The sequence below is a fragment of the Eschscholzia californica genome, unplaced genomic scaffold (genome assembly GCF_041429995.1).
Source record: "Eschscholzia californica isolate CP2 unplaced genomic scaffold, dmEscCali1.0.p SCAF_6, whole genome shotgun sequence".
Classification (NCBI taxonomy): Eukaryota; Viridiplantae; Streptophyta; class Magnoliopsida; order Ranunculales; family Papaveraceae; genus Eschscholzia; species Eschscholzia californica.
The window spans coordinates 29,485,421-29,509,944 of record NW_028238483.1 but is presented as its reverse complement, the minus strand read 5'-3'; the positions used below and the strand labels follow the sequence as shown (position 1 = coordinate 29,509,944).

Genomic DNA, 24,524 nt, shown 5'->3' with positions numbered 1-24,524 from the left:
TACGGTAGGCTTGATCCTGTAAAAGGGTACGTAGGCAGTCATGGTCATATGGCGCAGTCGGATGAAGTTATAAGAAGCAGATATATCTTACAAGAAGTATCCTGGTATTCGTCCAAAATTTGAAGTATATCAAATTGTGTACGAGGTGGAGAATTGTGAGAGGCAGTTTTGGAAGGAATTGGATTCAAAACAATTGGCGGTTTAGATTGGCTATGGCTTATGGCGGTTTCCTAAATTGATGTAGGCGGTTTGGTTATGTTCATAGGCGGTTTCAAGGCAGTTTCTAATTGTGTGCCAATTGGGGTCGGTTTTACTAATTTCCCAAGCTATGCCCGACTTATATTAATATATAAATAGGGGGCTTGAGTCCAATCAATCAACACAAGCAACAACAACACAACAACTACTCAATAGAGAGTGAGAGAGTGTGAGCAAGTAAGAGAGAAAATTTATTCATAGTTTTTGAGCGGTGTTAAATTTCTCGGTCGTCGAAGATTTAGTATAGAGGTTAATTTCTATACGGTACCATCTTGGGACGAACTTGCGGGTTGTGTGAGTCGTCTTCATCTATCCTTCAATAAAGATTTCTTGTTCGCCCGAGGACGTAGGCTTTCAAGCCGAACCTCGTTAAATTCTGTTCGCATATTTGATTTTGACTTAGTTTTTCGATAATTTTTATAATCGGATCAATTTCTATAATAGGTTCGATAGCTTCCGCGACTTTTAGATTGAACATTTTGACATACTCGTATAGTTCTCCTCCCATCTGGTCACAAACCGCCAAAATGATAGGTGAGAACAGCCAAAGTAAATTTGGCAAACCGTCAGCGTCACAAATGAGAGTACCAACATTTTGTTAGTGTCCTGAGAAGAGAAATAAAACTACAGGGAGCAAACATTTTGCTACTCTATACCTATTTTCACTATTGTATCTCTTTTTTCTCATCTCAACACAACGTTCTCTTCTCTAAGCCGATAATAGTAAAGTTTCCCCACCAAGGATTTTCTTCGCTGGGACTTTCTTCATATTAAAAGAGACCCGCCACGAAAGGACGGAGAAGAAGATGAGTGCTTTTGCAAAAAGAAGAAAAATCATAGAGTTTGTAAACGACTGCATCCCTAAACAATCTTGTCACACGACATCTCTTCAAAACTACCACGTCCATATACATTCCCCCCTCCCCTCTAACAAATGGTGCAAGCGAGCAAAGCAGTAGCACTATATAGTAGCATCCGAAAATGAAAGTAATATTTTTTACGGGCACCTAACTTTGTGATCATAGCCAGCAAAATGGGGTCTACCTCCATAAAAGAAAAGTGAAATGGGTAATCAAACGACATTAGTTACACGAAACAAGAAGAATATCCCTTTCCTCTGCTCTTCTAAATCCTCTTTCTCTTTTCCTTCTCCTCTCTAATCATTAATCGTTTAACTCAAACACTCTTCTCTCTTCTCTTTACTAGATCTACCATTCTTCTTCTTCCTCTCTATATATTTCTAGAGAGAGAAAGTATAGAGAGAGAAGTAGAGGTAAAGAACAATCATGGAATTACTTCATGAACTTCTTCTCACTGTAATTATTTCTCTAGGTTTGGCTTTCTTGATTGCCAAGATTGTTTCTTCTGGTAGTAGTGGAAGAGAAGAACATGATGCACTATTAAGATCAGATAAGAAACTGAAGAAGAAGAAAGATATTAATGAATTTGATGGAGTTGTGATTAAAGAAGTGAAAAGTTTTGTCGGTGAATTGAAGAATAAAGGTTTAGAAATTGAAAAGAAAGTTGAAGAACCTGTTATAGTTGAAGAGATTGAAAGGAATTTGGTTAAGGAAGGATCGTCTGAAATTGTTGAGAAAAATGAAGAAATTGTGCATGGCTGTGAAGATATATTGAATGATAGTTCTGAATTGGTTCAAGTTAGTGAGATCGAAGAAGAAGAACGGAAAGAAGATCAAGAACAAGGCGAAGAAGAACAAGAACTCAAGGTTGTCGTCTTAGAAGAGAAATCTATAAAGGAAGAGGTGAAAACTAGTATATTAACAGTAGATGATGAACAAGAAGAGAATTTGACTACAGAAAACCCTAGTAAAGAACAAATTGAGGTGATCGAGCACAAAATCAACAAAGAAATTGAAATTCAAACTGAGAAAAGCGAAAAAGAATGCATGTTTAGTGATGAAGAAGATTGGGAAGGAATTGAGAGAAGTGAGATTGAAAATTACTTCGGTGAAGCTTCAGCATTTACTGGTTCAAGTGATAATAATAAAGTCTTGGGAAAGCTTAGTAGTGATATTCAGATGAAGCTTTATGGACTTTATAAAGTGGCAACAGAAGGACCTTGTTATGAACCTCAACCATTAGCATTAATGGTTTCAGCCCGAGCTAAGTGGTAACACATTTCTCTTCCCCTGTATATAAATTTTTCCCCGTTACCTGTTCGATGAAATTCCCATAATGCAGTCACTTTTATTCAGTTGGTAGGTTTTCTTGTGTGTTTGTCTGCATATAGTAATATAATGTGTATTAAAAGCCGAAACTAAAATAAAAAAATGTAATGAGTCGAGACACAGCGGTTTTAGGGTTTTGTTTCTTGTAAAGGTACCACAAGGCTACCACCCACCGCCCACCCAATGCTAGGTTATGGAGCACAAGAACTTCCTTCTCACCTAGTACGCTTGTACAATGTTTTGTTTGGTTCTTGGTTTGCGCACGAAGATTGTATAGTTTATCTCGCGTTGAACTTTATGTCGTCAAGAATAAATTGTACTTGAGAAATGTTAAATTTAGACAATGTATACACAGGAATGGTGAAAGGAGGGCCGGAACATCAGGATATACTCTAGACTTTAGATGTTTGTTATAATAATCTGGTCTTTGAGCTACTCTTTGAGAATACTGATTACATTTCGACAGGCATGCTTGGCAACGGCTGGGGAATATGAGTCCGGAAGTGGCTATGGAGCAGTATACAGCTCTTCTTTCAGAAAACATTCCTTCGTGGACTATGAGAAATGATGCAGTAATATGTCTATTGTGACAAAAATATTTTTGTGTATTTAGAAATCTCTATGCTTAATTTTTGAAGGTTCTAACTTCTATATTCTCATGGATGAATCCCTTGTGACAGGGAGAGGATAAACAAGCCAAAAGCAATGATTCTCCAGAAGCTGACGTATATGAGTCGAAAGATCACAACTTAAGTTCAGTTTTGCAATACCAATCTGTTTCTAAAGATGAAAGGTGGGTAGTACAGAGAAAATGTTAGTTTTTTCTGTCTTGGATTAGATGAAGTGAAATTTACCAATCTAAAGTTCTTGTATCCTGCAGCAAACCAGGAGATCACTTATTCACCAAAGAAGTCGATGGAACTGGCGACATACAAACTCTGTGAAAAGGGTAAAGACAGTTTGTAACTATACTTCTTTGCTCCATCTTGTTTTATAATGTCGAATTTTGACACTTCCTGCTTAAATTAGCTAATATGCTAGTATGATTATATTACTTAAGCTCCCTTTAATACACAAAGCGATGACATAATACTCTGAAAATGTCAGCAGAAACAAGGATGCAACTTAATGGATTCTTGTTTAGGTTATGTAATGATACAGTACAAATCTTTTTCTTGTTTGCGTTAAACATGCGGATTGATCATTTGAAATGGTTGAATAATGTTAACTGCTTGACATTCTATAGCTCTATATAAACTCTCCGTGCACTTTCTTTTCTATTAATTAAATGTCTTGTACTTCTTTTCATTCAAGTTTTGTTCCATTTGCTATCAACAACTGATACGAGGCTATATGTAACAGGTTTGCCTTGAACTTTATGTGAGAATTGTGGGTGTCTCCTTTGATGCTGCTGCTTCTCCCGATATACTGGTGACATTCTCCATGGATTTCGTGACAGAGGATCAGATTAATCATCATTGACTAGAGTGTGCTAGAGGTGTGGATGTCAATCTGCTCATTCAGTTCTCTAATATAAATAATGTACATATACAACACAAAACCATTTTCTTACTTGTTTCCTGAAAATATATAAAAGTATAACATTCATGTTATCATTTAGATTCATCACCTGGCCGTTTCTTTTGCAATTTGTTGTTATGTTTTTCTTTGACAAAAGGTAGAACTAGAATTAGCAGACCATTTAGGATCCCCAGAAGTTTTATGTACAAGGTACTTAATCCCACATTGCTTAGGAAGACCTTTCAGCCTTAAGTGGTGTTTGTTTTGTTCGCCCCGTCTTAATCTAGTTGGCTGACTTGTCTGAAGCTGAACTGTACGACTCAAATGGACCTAAAATCAACCCAAATCATTCTTTCAGAAGATTCAGGTGTCCAACTGTGTATTTATATCAACGGATGATTTCATTTTTCTAAATTTGTTAGTCCGTAACTAAGTCCGATATGAATCTATAAAATTTAAATGTGTTTATTTTATAAATTGAATGAAAATTGCAATGTGATTACACATACCCCCAAAATCGGGGCAGGCAAAATTTATAAAATTATACTAAATCATAATTAGTATTGGTAAAAGGTTACTATCTCAGAGAGGTTCTATTAATCTTCCCATTCTTGATCTCTGATCCACTTAGTGGCTACCCACTTCTGCCCTACTACCACTGGACAGCTACCATGAAGTGAACTCTGCAACAAAAGGGGAAAATAAACAAGTTTTATTACGTTTCGTACCAAGATCAAGATATATGGTTTAGGATTCAGGGTTTATGGTTACCTCATCCGTTGTATGATTTGGAAAGAATGAGTAAAAGAGTAATCCATCTCCTCGGCGAGGCTTCACTTTCAAACCTATACACTTCTCGTAATCATATCCAATGTTCATGTTCAAACCATTCTGCATTTCAACGTATAAGACTGTCGGTAAGATCAAATATTAAATGGAATAGAAAGAAACACAAGCTTCTTGATTATCTTACCTCATACGGGAACATGGTTTCACCACCTTCTTCAACATCAGATAGATACAACAAGAATGTCGCTATCTGCATTAAGATTGATTAAAGTAGTCTCCATGTTTAAGGAACATAAGAACCAAACTAGATGTCATTCTCTTGATTAAACAACCTAAATTAAAGGTAATGGTAAAACAATAAGACGACACAGAGAGAATTTTGTTGAGGAATTAGTACCCTTTGGCTGTCTTGTGGTCCATACTCTTCCGGGTTGAATACATCAAAATGAGATAAATATTTCTGTCCAATCTCATATCGGAGAACATTAAATGCCTGCAACATTGTGATATCCTCGAATTACTCACACTATTCTATAATTTCCCTGAAATAAAAGGTAACTACATTCAAATACAGCATTGTATTTTTCATGATTTAAAACACCATAGAACAGAAAAGAAGTGTAGATGATCAAAAAATTTGAAACCTATGACACCATTCTCAAGCATTATAAATGTCTCAATCTGACCGGGGAAGCCCAGAATAATAACTATGAAAGTTGTTGTCTATTTTCAAGTTTCACGAAGTCACTCGCTTAATCGCTTTAACATTTCACTGAAATGGCATTAAGTACTTCTATTGAACGAGTGGAAAACAGAAAGTACCTCGCCATGGGACCTTGGGATCATAGTAGCCCTTGCAATTTTTTGCTCAATGAGGCCCAAGATTCCAGTTTTGTCTTCTGAGCCTCTGATAAATGTACCTGAACTGATGACAAGAAAAACAAGCTACAAATTATTGTTCTAAAGAGATATTACAGATCAATCTTTAACCAAATAGAAGCAGCATTTTGTCTAAAAAACGTTCAAACCCGAGAATAAAACGGGTGCGCGTTGAGCGAGGCGGTCACCTGATGCCTCCGGGCAATGTATTTGAACCCGAGAATAAAATGTGTGCATTTGAAGTAACGTTGTTTTAGAGTTGTAGGACAACATAAAAACATCAGTATTTTTTTATTGAACGCTTAAGACTTTGTTTATATTATGGTGGTTAAGTATAAAAACTATGTTGTTTTTACACAATTGATGTCATTTTCCTGACAAAAAAATTTACGCCTTTTATGCGTAGAGGCGTGCGCTTCGAGGCGTTGCCTCGCCTTGTGAGAGTAAACCGTCTTGAGGTGTAAGAACATATTTTAAAACATTGCTGTCCTTAAGCTGTCAATTGTGGATTAGAAGTTAAACACCACATACACCTAGAAGAAAGTTTGAGAGTTTGCCATCTGCTAAGTGGTTGCACAGATAAGACACGAGAAACAAATATCTTTGGTATCATCTACTTAGAAAACTACATTTTTGACCATACAGAACAACTCATCCAATCATGCCAAAGGAACTACCTTGTTCTAACGCCCTCCGTGTTCTCTGCAGTTTCTCCCTTTCGCAAAGCCAAAGTTGAAGGTGTAAGATTTGCGTTTGCCATTTGAATTATGTGTTCACATTGTTTTGCACTTGCAAATCCAGGAAAGTACACAGCACGAGGTTTCCAGCTCAAAACCTGTAATGTTAAGTTATGATACATAAATCTGAAGTAGATAACGTCGATTTACCAAAAAGACAACATATGAGGCAAGTAAGCAAATTGTTCTCATTTCCCCGAAAATCTTAAGAGTTGTTGGTGCAACAACGACAACGATCATAGGATCATTCCGGGAGTTAAAAAATACCATTAGACTCCACTGTAAGAGGGGTAGATGAAAAGTTCAGAGTGGAGTAGACCTCAATATGGTCCCTTTAAGTCCACCACCTTTTGGTGTTGCGTTGGACACCCCCTCTTAAGCTCATGAGGTCGTGGGATCGAGTCTCGGTGGAAGCAGTTTGCCATCAAGATTTACCCCATGTAATATAGGCAATAAATATAGTAAATAATGTAATAAATTTGTCCAGCTTTAGGCTTCTTTCATGTTGTCCGGCTGGCAGTTATCGTGCTTATCACATCTTCATAATGTATCAATGCCTTGTAACGACTAACATAGTTCGTAATCGGTTTCTCTCAAAAAGAAATGGAAGACCCTAGGCTAACTTACTCATACAAGATTTAACATAAAAATCACTACGAAAAGAAAAGAATATAAATTGAGAGAAAACCTGAAAGGGGATCGAAGAAACAAAAGAGTCTCCAGTATCTCCATGAGGAACGACTTCAAACTCTCCTTGATCATCATCAATTGACTCGAGAATTCTTGACCTAGGTTGATTTTGGATCAAAATCTGAGAGAGGAGAATTGATCCATAGAAACCAGCAAAGAAGAAAACAGAGCATAAGATCAATACAATTGGTAAGGTTATCTTCGTTCCGAAACCCCAACCTCCTCTACTTCTTACTTTCATTCCTCTTCTTCAAATTCTCAAATCTTCGCTTCTCTCTCTCTCTCTCTCTCTAGAATTTGAACTTGAAAACTCAAACAATCTTAAATTGTAATACTGAAGATCATAAACGGCGGGAGTTTTTTTTTTTGGCTTGATGTGGTAGGAACCACTTTCTATGTGCCACTATCTATATTGCTTGTATGGATTATCAACTTAATTAATTCAGAAAGATCCTTAATTAAACCAAAGATCCTTAGTTAATCAGTACAAAAATCCTGAATGATATTTAACATATTCTTAAAATATAGTATAAAATATTATTTTTTGGTATTATCATAAATAATAGTAGAAACTTTTGGTAATTAAGAGATGTTGATATAAGAATCCAATCTATAATTTCAACAAAAAAAAAAACGAATCTATAAAAAAGAACTTGTTTCTATTTTCCATTTTTCTTTTGTTAATTCCTTTACCGTTGATAGATAGAAAAAAAAGATTCATCTCCAACGCAACACTGAACAAAAAAAGAATTATTACAGTATATCGAATGCAAAATTAAAAAAACATAGATATTAGCTTCTGATTCATGATTGATATGTACTGATAACAAAAAAAAAAAAAGACGATTAGAGAATCTCTAATAAAAAACCCAAACTTTTTTCATCAATTCTACGTCTCAAAGTCTCAATTGGAATTTTCGGAAAATAGATATCCTTCTATTTTAGTGTGTAATGCAAATCTATGAAGTTGGTATGTATACTGGCTTGATTGTCTTTTTAAAGAAATAATAATTAGTTATTATTCAGACTAGGGTATATCCCGTGCCCTAAGGCACGGACACTTGTATCAATCAAATGTTACGAAATTTATTGTTATATTTTATTGAGAGAGAGAGATTTTTATTAGTTATTATTTTTTTGTTTCTTTTCTCTTAAATTAGTTATTATTTTATTGAGAGAGAGAGAGATTTTAATTTCTTTTTTATTAGTTATTATTTTTTTTATTAGTTATTATTTTTTTTATTAGTTATTAGTTTTTTTGGTATTATTAGTTTCTTTTCTCTTAAATTAGTTATTATTTTATTGAGAGAGAGAAAGATTTTAATTTCTTTTTTTAGCTGTTGAAATTTATTTTGTTTCTTTTTTTCTTAAATTAGTTATTTTATTTCTAAGAATGAAAGGATTATTGTTTTTTAAATAGGTAACTTTATTTCTACGAAGGACTATATTTTAAATTTTGAGAAGGGCTTCTAAACAATATGTATAATTAAAAAAGGATGTGTCCCAGTCATCGTTTTCCCTTAAGTTAGTATCCCGTGCCCTAGGGCACAGACACTTGTAACAATCAAATGTTACGAAATTTATTTTATATTTTATTGAGAGAGAAAGATTTTTTATTAGTTATTATCTTTTTGTTTCTTTTCTCTTAAATTAGTTATTATTTTATTGAGAGAGAGAGAGATTTTAATTTCTTTTTTTAACTCTTGAAATTTATTTTGTCTTTTTTCTTAAATTAGTTATTTTATTTCTAAGAAGGAAAAGATTATTGTTTTTAAATAGGTAACTTTATTTCTACGAAGGACTATATTTTAAATTTTGAGAAGGGCTTCTAGACAATATGCATAATTAAAAAAGGATGTTTGTCCCAGTCATCGATTTCCCTTCTGTTTTATATAATAGATGTATGAAGACTTGATTTCAATTAGTTTAATCAAGCATATGGTGTATGTTATAACTGAAAGTCGCGGAAGCTATCGAACCTACCCAGAAACCACCTCTCACAGTGTATGAAAACAAGAAAATTTTCCAAAGTAAAAAATTACTACGAAAAATGGTAAGTTTTGTCAAACTTTCCAGGACAAGAAAACTTCTTCTTCGGTTTTTCCCCGTCTCCGACCACCACTTCCATAAACCACCTTTGACCACCACTATCGTTTTCTTTTTTGCCCTCTCTCAAACTGAAACCTTTGTAATTTTAGTCGGCCATCAACTGAAACACTGTGATTTCATTAGAGAGAGATCTGAGGAAGAGAGTGAGAGAGAGATCCGAGAGAGCGAGGAGGTGGCTAGAGGTGAAATAAAGAGAAAGATCTAAAATATATATATATTAAAGGTCGTCGGCAGTGATAGTACGTCTGCCACTCTTACCTGCGTAAAGAGTAAATGGTAATGAGGGTTTAGGAATACAATGAAAACTAAAGAATTTGACCAAAAGATTGTATTCTGGAAAATTGTCTTGTTTTCCCAAAGCGATGGTCTTCAAATATTAAAAGCTGGACAATGATATCCCAAGAGTGTTCTCTTGAGATATCGTAGATAAATTACCGCCACCTTATTTTAGAGATTTGAATTGAGTTTTACATTTGAGAATTTTGTAAGAAAAACACTAAACATTATATGTGTCATCCAGAGTTTAGAGACATTAACGCAGTCAAATTAGACGAAGAAGCGAACGAGTGCTTTTAGTATCTTGGGATAGTGGAAGGCTCTTATACCAAATGGGCCCTTCGTGTTAGAGGGAAAAAACATCACAGTTCACATACGCGTTTAAAGGCAGAAAAGAAAAAACAAAAAAAGTTTAGAGGCACGCACACTCCCTGGACACATATCCATTTTGGTAAATGTTCATTGACCATATTTGAACAAACCAGTACATCTTGAAGAAGTAGAAGTAAGAAAAAGTATTCCATTGCATCTTCAGGTAAGAATACCATCTCTTGATTATTAGTTTTTGATTTGGTATGTTTTGTCTGAGGATCTAGTCTGTTTCGGTTGTGTTTATATCAGAAATATGCTACCGATAGAAACCCATTCATGCGATAATTATATGTCTCTATAATCCATGATTCTTCTCCTGTTGTTTTGTTTGATCCGAAACAAGATATTGAACTACCTCCTTCCGGGTTTTCTTCATTAAAACACCAAAGCTAAACTTCAACAACTAACAAATGAACGTGGAGAACGACAATGGTTGAATTTCAAAACACTGAGCTTTAGGTGGAGTTATTGGAGTTGACAGTGGGCTAGTGATGGAGTCAAAAGGGGAAAACTTAATTTTGATTACCGAAACTGGTTATGATTACAAAAAATGTACGGCATATCCTCCTATAGAATTTCGTTGGTCGTAATGGTTTATATGATTAGTAGGAGTGGAGTTCTTAAGGCCCATCAGAGATACTATGCCCCTGTCACTACCCCGGGTGAATCTTGTCATCAACAACACTGTCGCGATCGTTTAATTTTAACACTTTACTGAATAAATATAAAATTTCTTGTAAAATGTATCCATTTAACAGTCATCAATAACATTGTCATGATTGTTGGGAACTTTGATTATAGGATAAAACCAAAGTAAAATAACAAGCTGAACTGAGAACTGAATAACTCAACTTTATTGACAATAGCTTTGGCTTAAATAGCCATCAGTACACTAACTCAAGAGAAACGAGAAAACAGCCACTAAGCTAGAATTAAGCAAAAGTGCTAACAGAAACTTGGACCAAGTCAAAACAGAAAAATATCCCTAAAGACTAGGACTTTATTCAATTCAAAATTCAGATAAACTCTTTCATTCCCTCCCTTAAACTAAATGCCATGAAGCAATTAGTTTACATCTGAAATTGAACAGACTCCCAATAGCTTTCGAAGATTCTGAAAAACTTCAAGTTTCAAGGGTTTTGTCATTATGTCTGCTATTTGATCCTGACTAGCACAATGAACTAATTCAATTTCCCCTTCTTTAGTAAGATTTCTCAGGAAATGAAATCTCACATCGATATGCTTGCTGCGACCATGCAAAACTGGATTTTTTGATAGTTTGATAGATGAACTGTTGTCACACATTACAGTAACACAACCTCCATCAGAATGCCCCAACTCTTTCAAAATTCTCTTTACCCAAACTCCTTGACAAGCACAAACTGCAGCTGCCACAAACTCAGCTTCTGTAGTTGATAAAGTCACAATAGGCTGCTTTTTTGAACACCATGAGACAGCACTTGAACCCATTAAAAACACGTAACCAGATGTGCTCTTCCTGTCTTCAATATCCCCTGCATAGTCGCTATCTGTAAATGCCAACAATTCACCATCTCCTCCTTTCTTATAAAAAATTCCATAGTTCATAGTTCCTTTTAAATATCGAAGTGCCCTCTTAGCTGCTTGTAGATGAATCTCCATTGGTTTTGCCATATATCTACTTATGAGACAAGTAATGAACATCATGTCAGGCCTCGTGGCAGTGAGATACATTAAGCTACCCACCAGCTGCTTATAATGAGTCTCATCAACTAAGTTTCCATTTCCATCTCTGCTCATTTTGAAACCTGGAACTATTGGGGTGCCTACTGAATTACTTTCAATCATACCAAACCTTCTTAAAACTTCCAATGTATATTTCCTTTGACATATATAAATACCATTAGACTTTTGTAGCACTTCGATTCCAAGAAAATACCTCATCTTCCCCAAGTCTGACATATCAAATTCTCTTAACATAGAACTTTTAAATTCAGACATCATAACTTCATCATTACCTGTGAAAATTAAATCATCAACATAAACACTAACAATTAGAATTTTTCCTTCTCCACTTCTCTTGGTGAATAGTGTTTGCTCACTATCGCACCTTTGAAATCCTTCACTAATGAAATGTGTTTCGATTCTACTAAACCAAGCTCGTGGAGCTTGTTTTAGTCCATATAAGGCTTTGTGTAACTTGTAAACTAGATGCTCATTGCCCTTTTTTTCATATCCTTTTGGCTGTTCTACATAAACATCCTCACTCAACTCACCATGGAGAAAAGCCGACTTGACATCCAACTGGAAAATCTTCCAATCTTTATGTGCAGCTAGAGCAATAATCATTCTTACTGTATCCATCCTTGCTACAGGTGCGAACACTTCAGTATAGTCCACTCCGTATTGCTGAGAGTACCCTTTCGCAACCAAACGAGCCTTATACTTATCAATTTCTCCATGTTCGTTGTATTTGGTTTTGTAGACCCACTTTACTCCTATTCGTTTAGCCCCGGATGGCAGCTCAGTGAGTGTCCATGTATGATTCCTTTTAATGGACTGAATTTCATTGTCCATGGCTAACCTCCAATTTTCACTTTTCACAGCTTCCTCAAAGTGTAATGGATCAGTTGACACCATCAATGCCATATGTATTTCATCCTCAAATTGGTCTTCACCACTAACATAGTCACACATCCATCTCGGAGGTTGCCTCTCACGAATATGCCTTGATTCCCCCACTCTCTCTTCGCTTACATTAGAAGTAATCTGACTTCTTCATCACAAGTGTCTTCTAGTTCTCCATCAATATTTTCTTCATTCCCAATTTCAGTCACCCCATCATGTTCGCCTTCATCATCATTCCATTCTAAGTCCACTGCTATTTGTGTTTCATAACTCACATCCCAATCCCATCGCTTTTCTTCTTCAAAAATGACATCTCTACTTACAATGATTTTCTTAGAAATTGGATCAAATAACCTGTAACCTTTTGATTCATCACTAACTCCCAATAAAACACAGGTAATGCTTCTATTATCATGTTTTGTTCTCTGCTCTTTTGGAATATGAACATGTGTTATGCAGCCAAATACCCGAAAATGACCTACTGAGGGTTTCACTCCACTCCAAGCCTCTTGTGGTGTAACATCCTTAACTGCTAATGTAGGACACCTGTTTAATACGTAGATAGTCCAATTAACCGCCTCAGGCCAGAAGGTCTTCGGAATGCTTTTCTCAGATAACATGGAACGAACCATATTCATTATGGTTCTGTTTTTCCTTTCAGCTACCCCGTTCTGCTGCGGAGTATAAGCAGTGGTTAATTGCCTCTTGATTCCACTTTGTTTGCAAAAATTATTGAACTCATTTGAATTGAATTCCCCTCCTCTATCAGTGCGCAAACACTTAATAGATAACCCTGTCTCCTTTTCAACCGTAGTCTTAAAACATTCAAAAGAATTAAAAGCTTCTGACTTCTCTACCACAAAACACACCCATGACTTTCTACTGTAGTCATCAATAAATAACAAAATGTACCTCTTGTTGTTGTTAGATGTAGGAGTGATGGGTCCACAAATGTCGGCATGGATAAGTTCCAACTTCTGAGTTGTTCTCCAAGTACTCTTCTTTGGAATGGGGTCACGGTGTTGCTTCCCATTAATGCAGTCTGTACAGGTCACAGTGGTGGCAGAAAACTGAGGAAGTCCATGTACCATGTTCTTATACAGCAGGGTTCTTAAGCCTTTGTAGCTTAAGTGCCCATACCTCCTATGCCAAAGATGAGGCAGATTTTGTGTCCTTGTTTGTAGGCATTGATCCGATCGTCTATGAGAGGGAGCTTGAGACTGAGTGAACAAGATAAACATCCGGTTGACACTCATGTTGGTTTGAATTATCAAACCCTTCTCGGGATGAAATATCTTGCATTTTCCTTCTTTGATCAAAATGGCCAAGCCTCTTTCTTGCAGCTGCCCTATACTTAAGAGATTATTTCTTAACTCAAGAATATAGTATACCTCAGCAACAATATGACTTACTCCATTCACAAGTAGCTTCACACTTCCCTTTCCAATCACATTCATTTTAGTGTTGTTACCCAGTTTTACGGAATGTCGAAATGTTTCGTCAAGTTCCTTAAACATAGTTCGATCACCACACATGTGATTAGAACACCCTGAATCAAGAAACCATGCATCTTCTCTTCTGGCCTCATGCAACTCCACATAAGCCATCAGGAGCATTTCTTCTTCCTCATAAAGCTCTGCATAATTTGCTTCTTTGTTACCAAAAGGACATTCATATTGGAAATGTCCAAGTTGATGACATCGATAACACTCCACAATTTCCTTGTTGAAGTTTGTTCTACCTCTCCCTCTTCCTCTTCCTCTTCCTCTTCCTCTATAGATACCACGACCATGACTTCTTCCTCCTTCAATTGTCACTTTCAAAGCCTGATCCTCGTCATTACGTCTTTGAAACTTCTGTTCATGTACTATTAATGAGCTTTGTAACTCATCAACACTAAGAGCATCAATGTCCTTTGACTCTTCAATCGAACAAACGATATAGTTGAATTTCTCAGTCAGAGAACGCAGAATTTTTTCGACTACTTTAACATCCTGCATATCTTCTCCATAAATTCTCATCTTGTTGGCCACTGTCATAACCCTAGAGAAGTAATCTGTTACTCCTTCACCAGATCTCATCTCAAGAGTTTCAAATTCTCTGCGGAGAGCTTGAAGATGAGACCTCTTCACCCTTGCATTACCTTCAAATTTTTTCTTCATGGCGTCCCATATATCTTTGGCAGTATCCTTCTTAAGAATGGTGTCAAGCACCATTCGATCAATCGCCTGAAAGAGATAGTTCTTCACCTTCAGGTCCTTCAACTTCATCTCATCATTCTTCCTTTTTTGTGCATCTGTTTGCACAGATTCATTGGTCGAATCAATATAGCCAGGCTCAATCAACCCCCAAAATTCCTTAGATCGTAGAAAGTTTTCCATTAGCATACTCCAGTGGTCATAATGGCCATCAAAGCGAGGAATGGCCGGCTGAACGAAACTCCCTTCTGTAGTCATCTTCCTTGCTGCTGCAAGAACTTCAAAGACTGCTGCTTTGATATTGATTTTTCTTCAACCTGGCTCTGGTACCAGATTGTTGGGAACTTTGATTATAGGATAAAACCAAAGTAAAATAACAAGCTGAACTGAGAACTGAATAACTCAACTTTATTGACAATAGCTTTGGCTTAAATAGCCATCAGTACACTAACTCAAGAGAAACGAGAAAACAGCCACTAAGCTAGAATTAAGCAAAAGTGTTAACAGAAACTTGGACCAAGTCAAAACAGATAAATATCCCTAAAGACTAGGACTTTATTCAATTCAAAATTCAGATAAACTCTTTCAATGATCACATAATTTTAACGTACAAAACACTTCGTTAGTGTCTGAACTAGTGTACCTGTGGAACAACTCGATTGAATAATATTAATCCAATGGTTTTAGTTGTGTAGTAGTTGTTCGAAAGGAGATGGATGAGCATATGAAATTTTGAAAAGCCCGTTGATTTTCATCCACGGAAACCCACTAATTTTGTCTTATATGGTCACAAGATTATGTCATATCAAATCAGTGGGTTCAACTCTGACTGAGAGAGAACCTTCAATAATTTGAGTATCTCTTTGATAATTTATTTGTTGTTTTTTTTTTTGATGAGAGTTATTTGTTGTTGATAAGGACATATCTAACCTTTAATATAATGTTAAATTAAACTAGTAAACATGATTGATGGTAATTTAAATTTGTTCTTTAGCACGAAAAAGCAGGGCATAACCTCTGTTTCTAGATAAAGACCACAAAACTCTTATTTGTCTTCAAGGACTGAGTGATCCTCAATCAACCACTTGTCAATTTTTTTTTAGTAAACATTGCATTAAAACGATTAGTTTGTAGTCATCCAACTCAAAACCAATTGACAATGAGTGGAGAGGACCTATACCATTCTCACATGCCCCCTCACGTGTGGCGTTCTTTGAGCATAACACGTGTGTTTTTTTCTTTACGGGTGATGTGGAACACGTGTGGTTTTTAAGCCTATCACGTGCGGGCCTAGCAGCTCTGATACCATGTTAAGTTTGAGGTAGTCCAACTCAAAATCAATTGGCAATGAGTAGAGAGGACCTATACCTTATATTCTTGGTTGTTAGTTACCCATTCTCCCATGTGGGACTATTCTCACATGCCCCCTCACGTGCGGCGTTCTTTGAGCCTAACACATGTGTTTTTTTCTTTACGGGTGACGTGGAACACGTGTGGTTTTTAAACCTATCACGTATGGGCCTAGCTCTGATACCATGTTAAGTTTGTGGTCATCCAACTCAAAACCAATTGGCAATGAGTGGAGAAGACCTGTACCTTATATTCTTGGTTGCTAGTTACCCATTCTCCCATGTGGGACTATTCTCCAAAACAACCAGAGTTACAAAGTATAGACCATAACACAAATTAACTGCTTAAGTAACATTCCCAAAGAAAAACGTTAATGGGGGTAAAACCGAAGCCGCTAGAAGATGCGCCTCATTATTGCAATTTCTCGGACAATAGCTGAAGCTAATGGGAGCGCCATTTGTCTTTATTCTCGGACCGGATATTTTAGTGGCTATTCTCCAAGACACCTCCTGATCGACGGTTGATATCAATTCTAACACAACCATAGCATTTCCTTCCATGATAATTCATTTACACACATCTTTGCTGCTAGCTCAAGCCCTAACTTGAACCCTAAAACTCACTGTAAATCACCGAGAGCGGTTGAAGCTTGCTTACCTTGGTTCCCAGTATGGTTCCTTCTGAATTCCTCGCTAATGTTGCACACGAATCCTCTACCTCTCTAAACGAACCATCAAAATTGATCTTGATTGTTCTTAGAGGAGGAGGACACCATTGTTCTACTTGTGACATTAGGTTAGTTTCTGTAGAATCAAGGAAGTCATATAAATACCTTAGGGATTGTTTTGTTTTCCACCAGCACTAAGTGAGATCGAGATTTTTGTTCTGAAAATGACGTTTATTTCGCATTTTCCACCACTCCCACATCAGGTAAGTTGAGCTATACCATAGTTTTTCATTTGATTCTTCATGTATTCAGATCTCTTTTAAGTGATCGACCGAATCATGTCTTGTTCTTTGTAGATCTATGATATCTGATATTCTAATCAACAACTTATCAGCTTTTATAATTTTGAAGGTTTTTTTCGTTTAAATTTTTAAATAGTATCAGTCTTCGTCTCAGTTTCTATGTTGAAGGTGTTTATTGAATTTCGCGCTTGATATATGTCCCGTACAAAAATGATAAGACATATGTTATTTTAACAATTTCCAATCGATGAAATCCACATGCTCAAACTGATGATAGAATTTACAATAAGTGATAAATAAAGATTATTAATTTAACACGAAAGAGAGGGCAGAAAAACGTTGGTTTGTCTCTTAGTTTAGGCTAGTTTCCTTTCATTCGGACTCCTTCATTATGTAAAATACCCAAATGACATTCTTTTTGTGCGTTTCCGTCCAAATTTAGTTAGAGATAATTTTTAGCTCCAACTTTGTACTTTTTTTCACATTTTCTCCCTTTGCTACGTCACCATCATCTTCATTGCGCAAAAAATGAACAAAAAATGGGTTTGGGTTGATATTTTAGATAAATAAAGGGTTAGACTGATAACTAATCATACATTAGGAGGTCAAACTAGATAACCCAAAAATACTCAGAGAAAATATTGCACAGTATGTCATTTGTTTGTTTCTAGAACACGAGAGTGATTGGTATTCCATCAATCACTCAATCCTCTTGCAACAAAAAAAATCACTCCATCCTCTTTAGTGGAAGTGTGAAAACGATACTCTCTTTTTAGTTGAAATATCACTCTTTTTTTAGACAGGGATAAAGACGTATTCCATAAGGCTAATGCTAGTCGGACTCTCAAAGTTCCGACAAAATCACGAAATGAGGCACTTTGAGAGTCCGGGTGATAAAAAAGAGTCCGACTAGCATTATCCTTATGGAATGCGTCTTTATCCCAGTCTCTCAAAGCTCTACAAGCAACCCCAGACTCTCAAAGTGCCTCATTTCGTGACTTTGTAGAACTTTGAGAATCCGACTAGCATTATCCATCCCATAAATGTTAAAGGCCTCTTATCTTTTTTACAAATACCAATCATTTTATCCTCCATTTTACTCTCAACAAATTAGTTTTTTTTCCTTTTTATCTCTTTCTCCTTGTATCGAATATTTCTTTCCAGACATCACGATCTATGTGAACTTAGCTATGCATGCTGCTATGCTACCACAACATTAAGATAACTATTCATTTTATTTTAATTATTGGAGGAATCATAAGATTCCAAATTATGACAACTAAGGCACCCGGATGCCGGATACGGCCAGTATCTTTTAATAATGTGGGACTGAGTTCTTTTTATATTTCTTTGTAGTACCTCTCTATCTAGAAATGATTCCACACTTAGAGAATGATCATAACTTCCTTTTAAAAGGAGAAAAATTATTTTACTTTCACTTCCCACAGTTCAATGCGTTATATTCTAAATTAGTGAGAAAATTTGAAACCCTAGTACCGATATTGTCTCAAGGTTGCCGAAGAGTTGCAGGAATTTAGTTGTCTAATTGTCACATTTATCTGAACATAATTTACTCTCTTTACATATTTCTTTATTTGGAATGTTAGAGTTAGGTAGTGGCATTTCAACAAAAAAAAAAAGAGTTAGGTAGTGGCAATATGAGTTCTCAAGTGAACAAACAAAAATTCAAACATATTCACTTGAGAATTTCTGAAGTGAACGAGCCACGAGCCCACGACCCAAAGATTCAAACAAATTCTTTGGGAAAAAATAAGATTCAAACAAATTGAGCAATACTAGTAAGGAAAACCAAGTGAAAATAATGAACCTAGTTTACTTGCAAAAATTTGTTTATGCTCAAAGACACTCATCAAAAAGAAACGACAAACCTCAAAAACACATCGGAAGATGAATAAACAGTCCAAAATATATCAATGCCGACCACGAAATTGTTAAATCCAATTGCTATCAATTTTTGGACTATCTTGGCTTTTATTGATTTCTATGGTTATCTATAAACCCTAGTGTAAAAGTTAAACTTTTTCATTTCATACTTAGACATGGAAAAAAGAGAAATTAATTCAGATTCAAGAACCATATTTTCCTAATCTTCACATCTATGTAAGATGAGGTTAGTTGGGTGGTGGGCATGACCTTAAAATTACTTCCTTTGCTTTACATTTCACCATTCAATGCAGAAGGAAAAAAGAATCCCTTAGCCAAATTTTACAATGGTGGGTCCAAAGCTCCATCCTTCTTCAGTTTAGTCGATCCCTCACCATTCAATCTCTAAATGTATTTTACATTATCCTTGCATTGATATGCCAAAGAAAATTGTCATTTTTAGAGATTGTGCAGGAAATTGTCATTTGGAGATTGTATAGCTCACGGATCTCGCATAAATTTGTCAAAATTATATCAAATCTTTTTTTTATCTGAAACTGACCTTGAGATTGTATTCATTACAGACAAATAATATATATATATATATATCTTTGAGCTTAGTGTGTCTGTAGGCTAAAGTGAACACAAATGAATGTGAGAGATTTTGAGCTTTCGAGCATATAGGTAACCAATCCTACCCTGTTCCAGTAGAATCTGGGATTCTTATGTCTAATGAATGTTGTTCTTGGTAATCGCATTTCATTATTCCGAACCTGGATCAATTACGACCCAAGTCCTTAAGTCCGTTCACCAGTTTGGGCCTAGGCCAATCGTGGTGGGACAAACCCTAATTGGACCCACAAGTTTGAACCCACATGTATTGGCAAGTTCACAACCAGATTCCTTCAGTTTCCTCTTTTTCATGAAAAAAGCTTTTTACCCAAGAGATTTATCATACAGTAGTAAAGTTGAAAACACGTGACCAAAGTTTCTCTCTCTAGCTCAAAGCTGTCTTCCCTTTGGTTCATAACGCCATTATTCACTGAACCACATAAAAAGTTAAGAAATTCGCTTTCTACCTTTCCTTTTTGCGCGATTTGTTCACATTACCCAAATTATACGTTGTTCACATTACCCAAATTATACGATACGTTATTTTTACTTATTTATACTAACTAGTTCAATAGTTCACTCCTCATCTTCTTCCCCATTCTTTAGTTTCTCTCTCTAAAGTCTAAACTGAACTGAGGGGAGAAGAAGAAGATGGTGATTCTGAGAAACTTTTTCTTCTTCCTGTTTCTGTTTCTGGGTTTGTCCCAATTATCATGGGCATCCATTGAAAACAAGAAAACTTACATAGTTCACATGGCGAAATCCCAAATGCCAGAGAAATTCACTCAACATTCCCACTGGTATGAATCGTCACTCAAATCGGTATCAGAATCGGCTGAAATGATTTATACTTACACTAACGTTATCCATGGTTACTCGACTCGATTAACTAAAAAAGAAGCCGATTTACTCCAAACCCAACCAGGGATTCTCTCTGTTTTACCTGAACTGAGATACGAACTTCACACAACTCGAACACCTGAGTTCCTTGGAATCGGTGAAGAAGAAGGATCATTGTTTCCCGAGTCTGACTCACTGAGTGACGTTATAATCGGGGTTTTAGATACTGGTGTTTGGCCAGAAAGTGAAAGCTATAGTGATAAAGGACTCGGTCCGATTCCAACAAATTGGAAAGGAGAATGTGAAATTTCAAAGAGTTTCAATTCTTCAAGTTGTAATAAAAAGCTAATCGGTGCCCGATTCTTCGCTAGAGGATATGAAGCAACTCTTGGTCCGATTGACGAGTCAAAAGAATCGAGATCGCCTAGAGATGATGACGGACACGGGACTCATACTTCAACTACAGCTGGTGGTGCCGTCGTCGAAGGTGCTAGTCTTTTAGGATACGCGTCGGGTACGGCTCGTGGAATGGCGTCTCGTGCTAGAATCGCCGCTTACAAAGTTTGTTGGCTCGGTGGTTGTTTCAGTGCTGATATTTTAGCCGCGTTGGATAAAGCCGTTGACGACGGCGTTCACATTCTCTCTTTATCTCTCGGTGGTGGTGGGTCAGATTATTACCATGATAGTGTAGCTATCGGAGCTTTTACCGCAATGGAAAGAGGAATTCTTGTTTCTTGTTCTGCCGGAAACTCTGGTCCATCTTCCGACAGTCTCTCCAACGTCGCACCATGGATAACTACAGTTGGTGCCGGAACCCTAGATCGTGATTTCCCGGCGTACGTTAGTCTCGGAAACGGGAAAAATTTCTCAGGTGTATCACTTTATAAGGGGAAACCATTGCCGGATAAGCCATTATCGTTTGTTTACGCAGGTAATGTCAGTACATCAACGAACGGAAATTTGTGTATGACGGGAAGTTTATCACCGGAAAAAGTCGCCGGGAAAATCGTTCTATGTGACCGTGGTATTAACGCTAGGGTTCAAAAGGGTTTAGTTGTGAAAGATGCTGGTGGTGTCGGAATGATTTTGGCCAACACTGAGGCTAACGGCGAAGAGCTTGTAGCTGATGCTCATCTTTTGCCGGCGAGCGGTGTGACTCAGAAAACCGGTGATATCATCAAATCTTATCTTTTCTCAGATCCTAATCCAACGGTCAGTATTCTTTTCGGGGGTACTAAAGTCGGGATAACTCCTTCACCAGTAGTGGCTGCTTTTAGTTCGAGAGGACCGAATTCAATTACACAACAGATACTTAAACCCGATATAATTGCACCAGGTGTCAACATCTTAGCGGGTTGGTCTGGTGCGGTCGGACCAACAGGATTAGCCGTAGATACAAGAAGAGTCGGATTCAACATAATATCAGGTACGTCGATGTCGTGCCCACACGTGAGTGGTTTGGCAGCTTTACTAAAGGCAGCTCACCCAGAATGGAGCCCCGCAGCAATTCGGTCCGCTTTGATGACCACAGCCTATATCAAAGATAAATCTGGTCAAAGTATTTTAGACACAGCAACTGGTAAGCCATCAACACCGTTCGATCATGGTTCTGGACACGTCGATCCAGTATCTGCCTTAGATCCTGGTCTAGTCTATGATCTAACGGTTGAAGACTACCTTGACTTTCTTTGTGCCTTAGGTTACACCCCGGCGCAGATTAGTAGTTTGGCAAAGAAAAACTTTACTTGCGACGCTAGAAGGAAGTATAGCGTGGCTGATTTGAATTATCCTTCTTTTGCCGTGCCCCTTGAGGCTGCCAAAAGTGGAAATAATAGCGACTCTGTGGTTAAATATAGTAGGACTTTAACTAATGTGGGCACCCCTAGTACATATAAAGTGTCCCTAATTTCACCATCGAAGTCGGTTAAGATATCGGTTGAACCTGAATCGTTGAGTTTCAGTAAAGTAAACGAGAAACTAAGTTACATTGTCACTTTTACGGCTAGTTCAATGCCTTCTGGAACGACTGAATTTGGCCGGTTGGAATGGTCCGATGGAAAGCACACTGTGGGAAGTCCAATTGCCGTTAGTTGGTCTTGAAATTTAATGTTTGCTTGTACTTTTCAATCTGAGTGTATTGTAATTTTTATACCGACGAACAAATAGTGTCGGTTGTCAGCCGTTGCAAAAATAGTGTTGCTTTAGTTGTTGAATTGTAAAAGAGTTGAAGAAACTAGTAAGTACACTTAAAAATGTGGGGAAGTGTTTATCAATGGCAAGTGTAAATTAAGTAATTTGTATGCAGAAGTACATTTTCTAGTTATTGCACTTCTTTTTTGGTCCCAAAGATATTCAATTTAAGGTTATTGTGGGTGGGTTTTCAGCTAACAATCGTCTGAATGTACGAAATCATTAATTTCTGAAAAAGATTGATGGATTTACCAACAAGTGGATGCTCGACCGATTTGAAAGAATTATTTGTTGAAGGTTAGGCATGCAAGTTATACTCAAAACGTGTTAAACCAAAGTATAGAAACATTAAACATTAATTAATTTTTTCATCGAAAGAACTCTACAACCAAAATCCTTAAAGAGGTGACTAAACCCAAATTTGTCGAAGCGGGCAAAGTTTAGATTATGACAATAATCTAAATCATCTCTTTTCTTAAATAAAGAACCATAATTTTTAAGCTGTTTATTCATAATTTTTTATTAAGAATTGGTAATCCATAATATTCATTATGACAATAATCTAAATCACCTCTTTTCTTAAATAAAGAACAATTTTTTGAGGTTTCACTACTTTTGCTTTTCCTGTTCTTTATCTTCTTCTTTTTTTTTTTCTTTTTTTTTTTTTTCTCTTTTTGCTTTTGTCAGGGAGTGATAAACCATAATAAAAGTTAGTCCAGTTGGGTAGCAAGTTAGATCAATCTTTTGTTGTTTCTTGTGGACTTTGTTATAATAAATAAAGAAGGGTTATATTCGAAGTGGTAAACTTGTTGGGCATGGAAGAACTCAAGGTGGTTATTCATAGTTTCATACTATATATTTTTGGGGTTGAAGTGGTAAAATGTTTGCTAATTGGTTAGGGTAGTTGGATTACTAAGAAAGATTCTGATTTTGGTGATCTTCTTGGTAGACAAATCCAAAATGGATATTAGGTTGTAATTACAAACCCTAATTTGAGACATGTTAAATAATTAGTTTGAACAAGAAATTATGATGATCAAAAGGTAGCTTTATTGATTTGATAAACAAATCTATATAGAGTTGTACAAAGAAATAACTTACATATAGAAAGAAAATAAAAGGAGAAAATATAATAACAAGTATAGAAACATCTTATTTCTATTTACAAATAATAAGGAAAGTAATCTTCTAATCTTGGTTTTGAGAAACCTTCTTGATCGGGTGGAGATTGGATGGGAGGTGCTAATGTTATTGGCACCTCCCGAATTACTTCATTACCCCCCCGCAAGTTGGAGCAGAGGAAGGAAGTTGAGTCAAGCCTAACTTGGGAAGTAACTTGTGAAACTGGTCAGAACCCAAAGGCTTCGTAAAAATATCAGCCACCTGATCGGTGGTGCTAACATGAGAGATCTGAATAAGACCACTTTCAAGCTTCTCACGAACAAAGTGGCAATCGAGTTCGATATGCTTAGTGCGTTCGTGGAAAACTGGATTGGAAGCTATATGCATAGCCGCCTTATTGTCACAGAAGACCTGAAAAGGTTCTGGAATTGAAATCCGAAGGTCCTGGAAAAGGTATTTCAACCATTGGAGCTCGGCAGTAAGGAAAGCAAGGGCACGATATTCTGCCTCAGCAGATGACCGGGAGACGGTCGGTTGTTTCTTAGATTTCCAAGACAACGGACTCGCACCAAGCATTGTGAAGTAGCCGGTGGTGGAACGACGTGTAATAGGGCAGCTGGCCCAATCAGAGTCAGTAAAACCCGAAAGTGTCAAAGAGCTAGAAGATGAAAGGAGGATCCCATAATCGAGGGTCCCCTTTAAATATCTTAGCACTCGAGTCGCAGCATCCATATGTGTTGAACGAGGATGCTGCATAAATTGACTTAAATAATTCACTGAAAAGACGATATCAGGCCTCGTTACAGTGACATAGAGAAGTCGACCAATTAGACGTCGGAAAGAAGTAGGATCGTCTAAAGGTGTACCATCTGTAGGTAATAATTTCAAGTGTTGTTCCATAGGAAATAAACTCGGTTTGGCTCCGAGAAGTC

General features: G+C 36.7%; 3 protein-coding genes across 4 annotated transcripts; 2 read left to right on the top strand and 1 right to left on the bottom strand.

The window, feature by feature from the left end:
• Positions 1 to 1,306: 1,306 nt before the first annotated feature.
• LOC147533320 (uncharacterized) lies at positions 1,307 to 4,073 on the top strand. 2 transcript variants are annotated; one of them, XR_015227307.1, is made up of 6 exons: positions 1,337 to 2,389; positions 2,914 to 3,019; positions 3,128 to 3,240; positions 3,328 to 3,396; positions 3,810 to 3,886; positions 3,918 to 4,073. XR_015227307.1 is itself a non-coding variant. In XM_086646115.1 (5 exons), the coding sequence occupies exons 1-4, from the start codon at positions 1,545 to 1,547 to the stop codon at positions 3,389 to 3,391; spliced, it is 1,128 nt and encodes a 375-aa protein (XP_086502241.1). In that variant the 5' UTR covers positions 1,307 to 1,544; the 3' UTR covers positions 3,392 to 3,396; positions 3,810 to 4,073. The 2 variants fall into 2 exon arrangements, 1 of the variants encoding a protein (XP_086502241.1); XM_086646115.1 differs by having other exon boundaries at positions 1,307 to 2,389; positions 3,810 to 4,073.
• Positions 4,074 to 4,415: 342 nt separating this feature from the next.
• LOC147533319 (putative prolyl 4-hydroxylase 9) lies at positions 4,416 to 8,011 on the bottom strand. Its single transcript, XM_086646117.1, has 7 exons — positions 7,062 to 8,011; positions 6,314 to 6,471; positions 5,580 to 5,682; positions 5,155 to 5,250; positions 4,942 to 5,007; positions 4,740 to 4,859; positions 4,416 to 4,651 (listed from the first exon to the last, which is right to left on the bottom strand). The coding sequence occupies exons 1-7, from the start codon at positions 7,302 to 7,304 to the stop codon at positions 4,565 to 4,567; spliced, it is 873 nt and encodes a 290-aa protein (XP_086502243.1). The 5' UTR covers positions 7,305 to 8,011; the 3' UTR covers positions 4,416 to 4,564.
• Positions 8,012 to 19,741: 11,730 nt separating this feature from the next.
• On the top strand, positions 19,742 to 22,603 carry ARA12 (Subtilase family protein). Its single transcript, XM_086646322.1, has one exon. The coding sequence runs from the start codon at positions 20,092 to 20,094 to the stop codon at positions 22,378 to 22,380; it is 2,289 nt and encodes a 762-aa protein (XP_086502448.1). The 5' UTR covers positions 19,742 to 20,091; the 3' UTR covers positions 22,381 to 22,603.
• Positions 22,604 to 24,524: the final 1,921 nt, after the last annotated feature.

What these genes read in the sequence shown, in the direction of transcription:
- LOC147533320 (XM_086646115.1), top strand. Translation starts at nt 1,545, where the DNA reads ATGGAATTACTTCATGAACTTCTTCTCACTGTAATTATTTCTCTAGGT. An exon ending in GGACTATGAGAAATGATGCA is followed by an intron (nt 3,020 to 3,127) that starts GTAATATGTCTA and finishes CCCTTGTGACAG; the next exon opens with GGAGAGGATAAACAAGCCAA. An exon ending in TCTGTTTCTAAAGATGAAAG is followed by an intron (nt 3,241 to 3,327) that starts GTGGGTAGTACA and finishes TGTATCCTGCAG; the next exon opens with CAAACCAGGAGATCACTTAT.
- LOC147533319 (XM_086646117.1), bottom strand. Translation starts at nt 7,304, where the DNA reads ATGAAAGTAAGAAGTAGAGGAGGTTGGGGTTTCGGAACGAAGATAACC. An exon ending in ACGGAGGGCGTTAGAACAAG is followed by an intron (nt 5,683 to 6,313) that starts GTAGTTCCTTTG and finishes TCTTGTCATCAG; the next exon opens with TTCAGGTACATTTATCAGAG. An exon ending in CAAATCATACAACGGATGAG is followed by an intron (nt 4,652 to 4,739) that starts GTAACCATAAAC and finishes CTTTTGTTGCAG; the next exon opens with AGTTCACTTCATGGTAGCTG.
- ARA12 (XM_086646322.1), top strand. Translation starts at nt 20,092, where the DNA reads ATGGTGATTCTGAGAAACTTTTTCTTCTTCCTGTTTCTGTTTCTGGGT.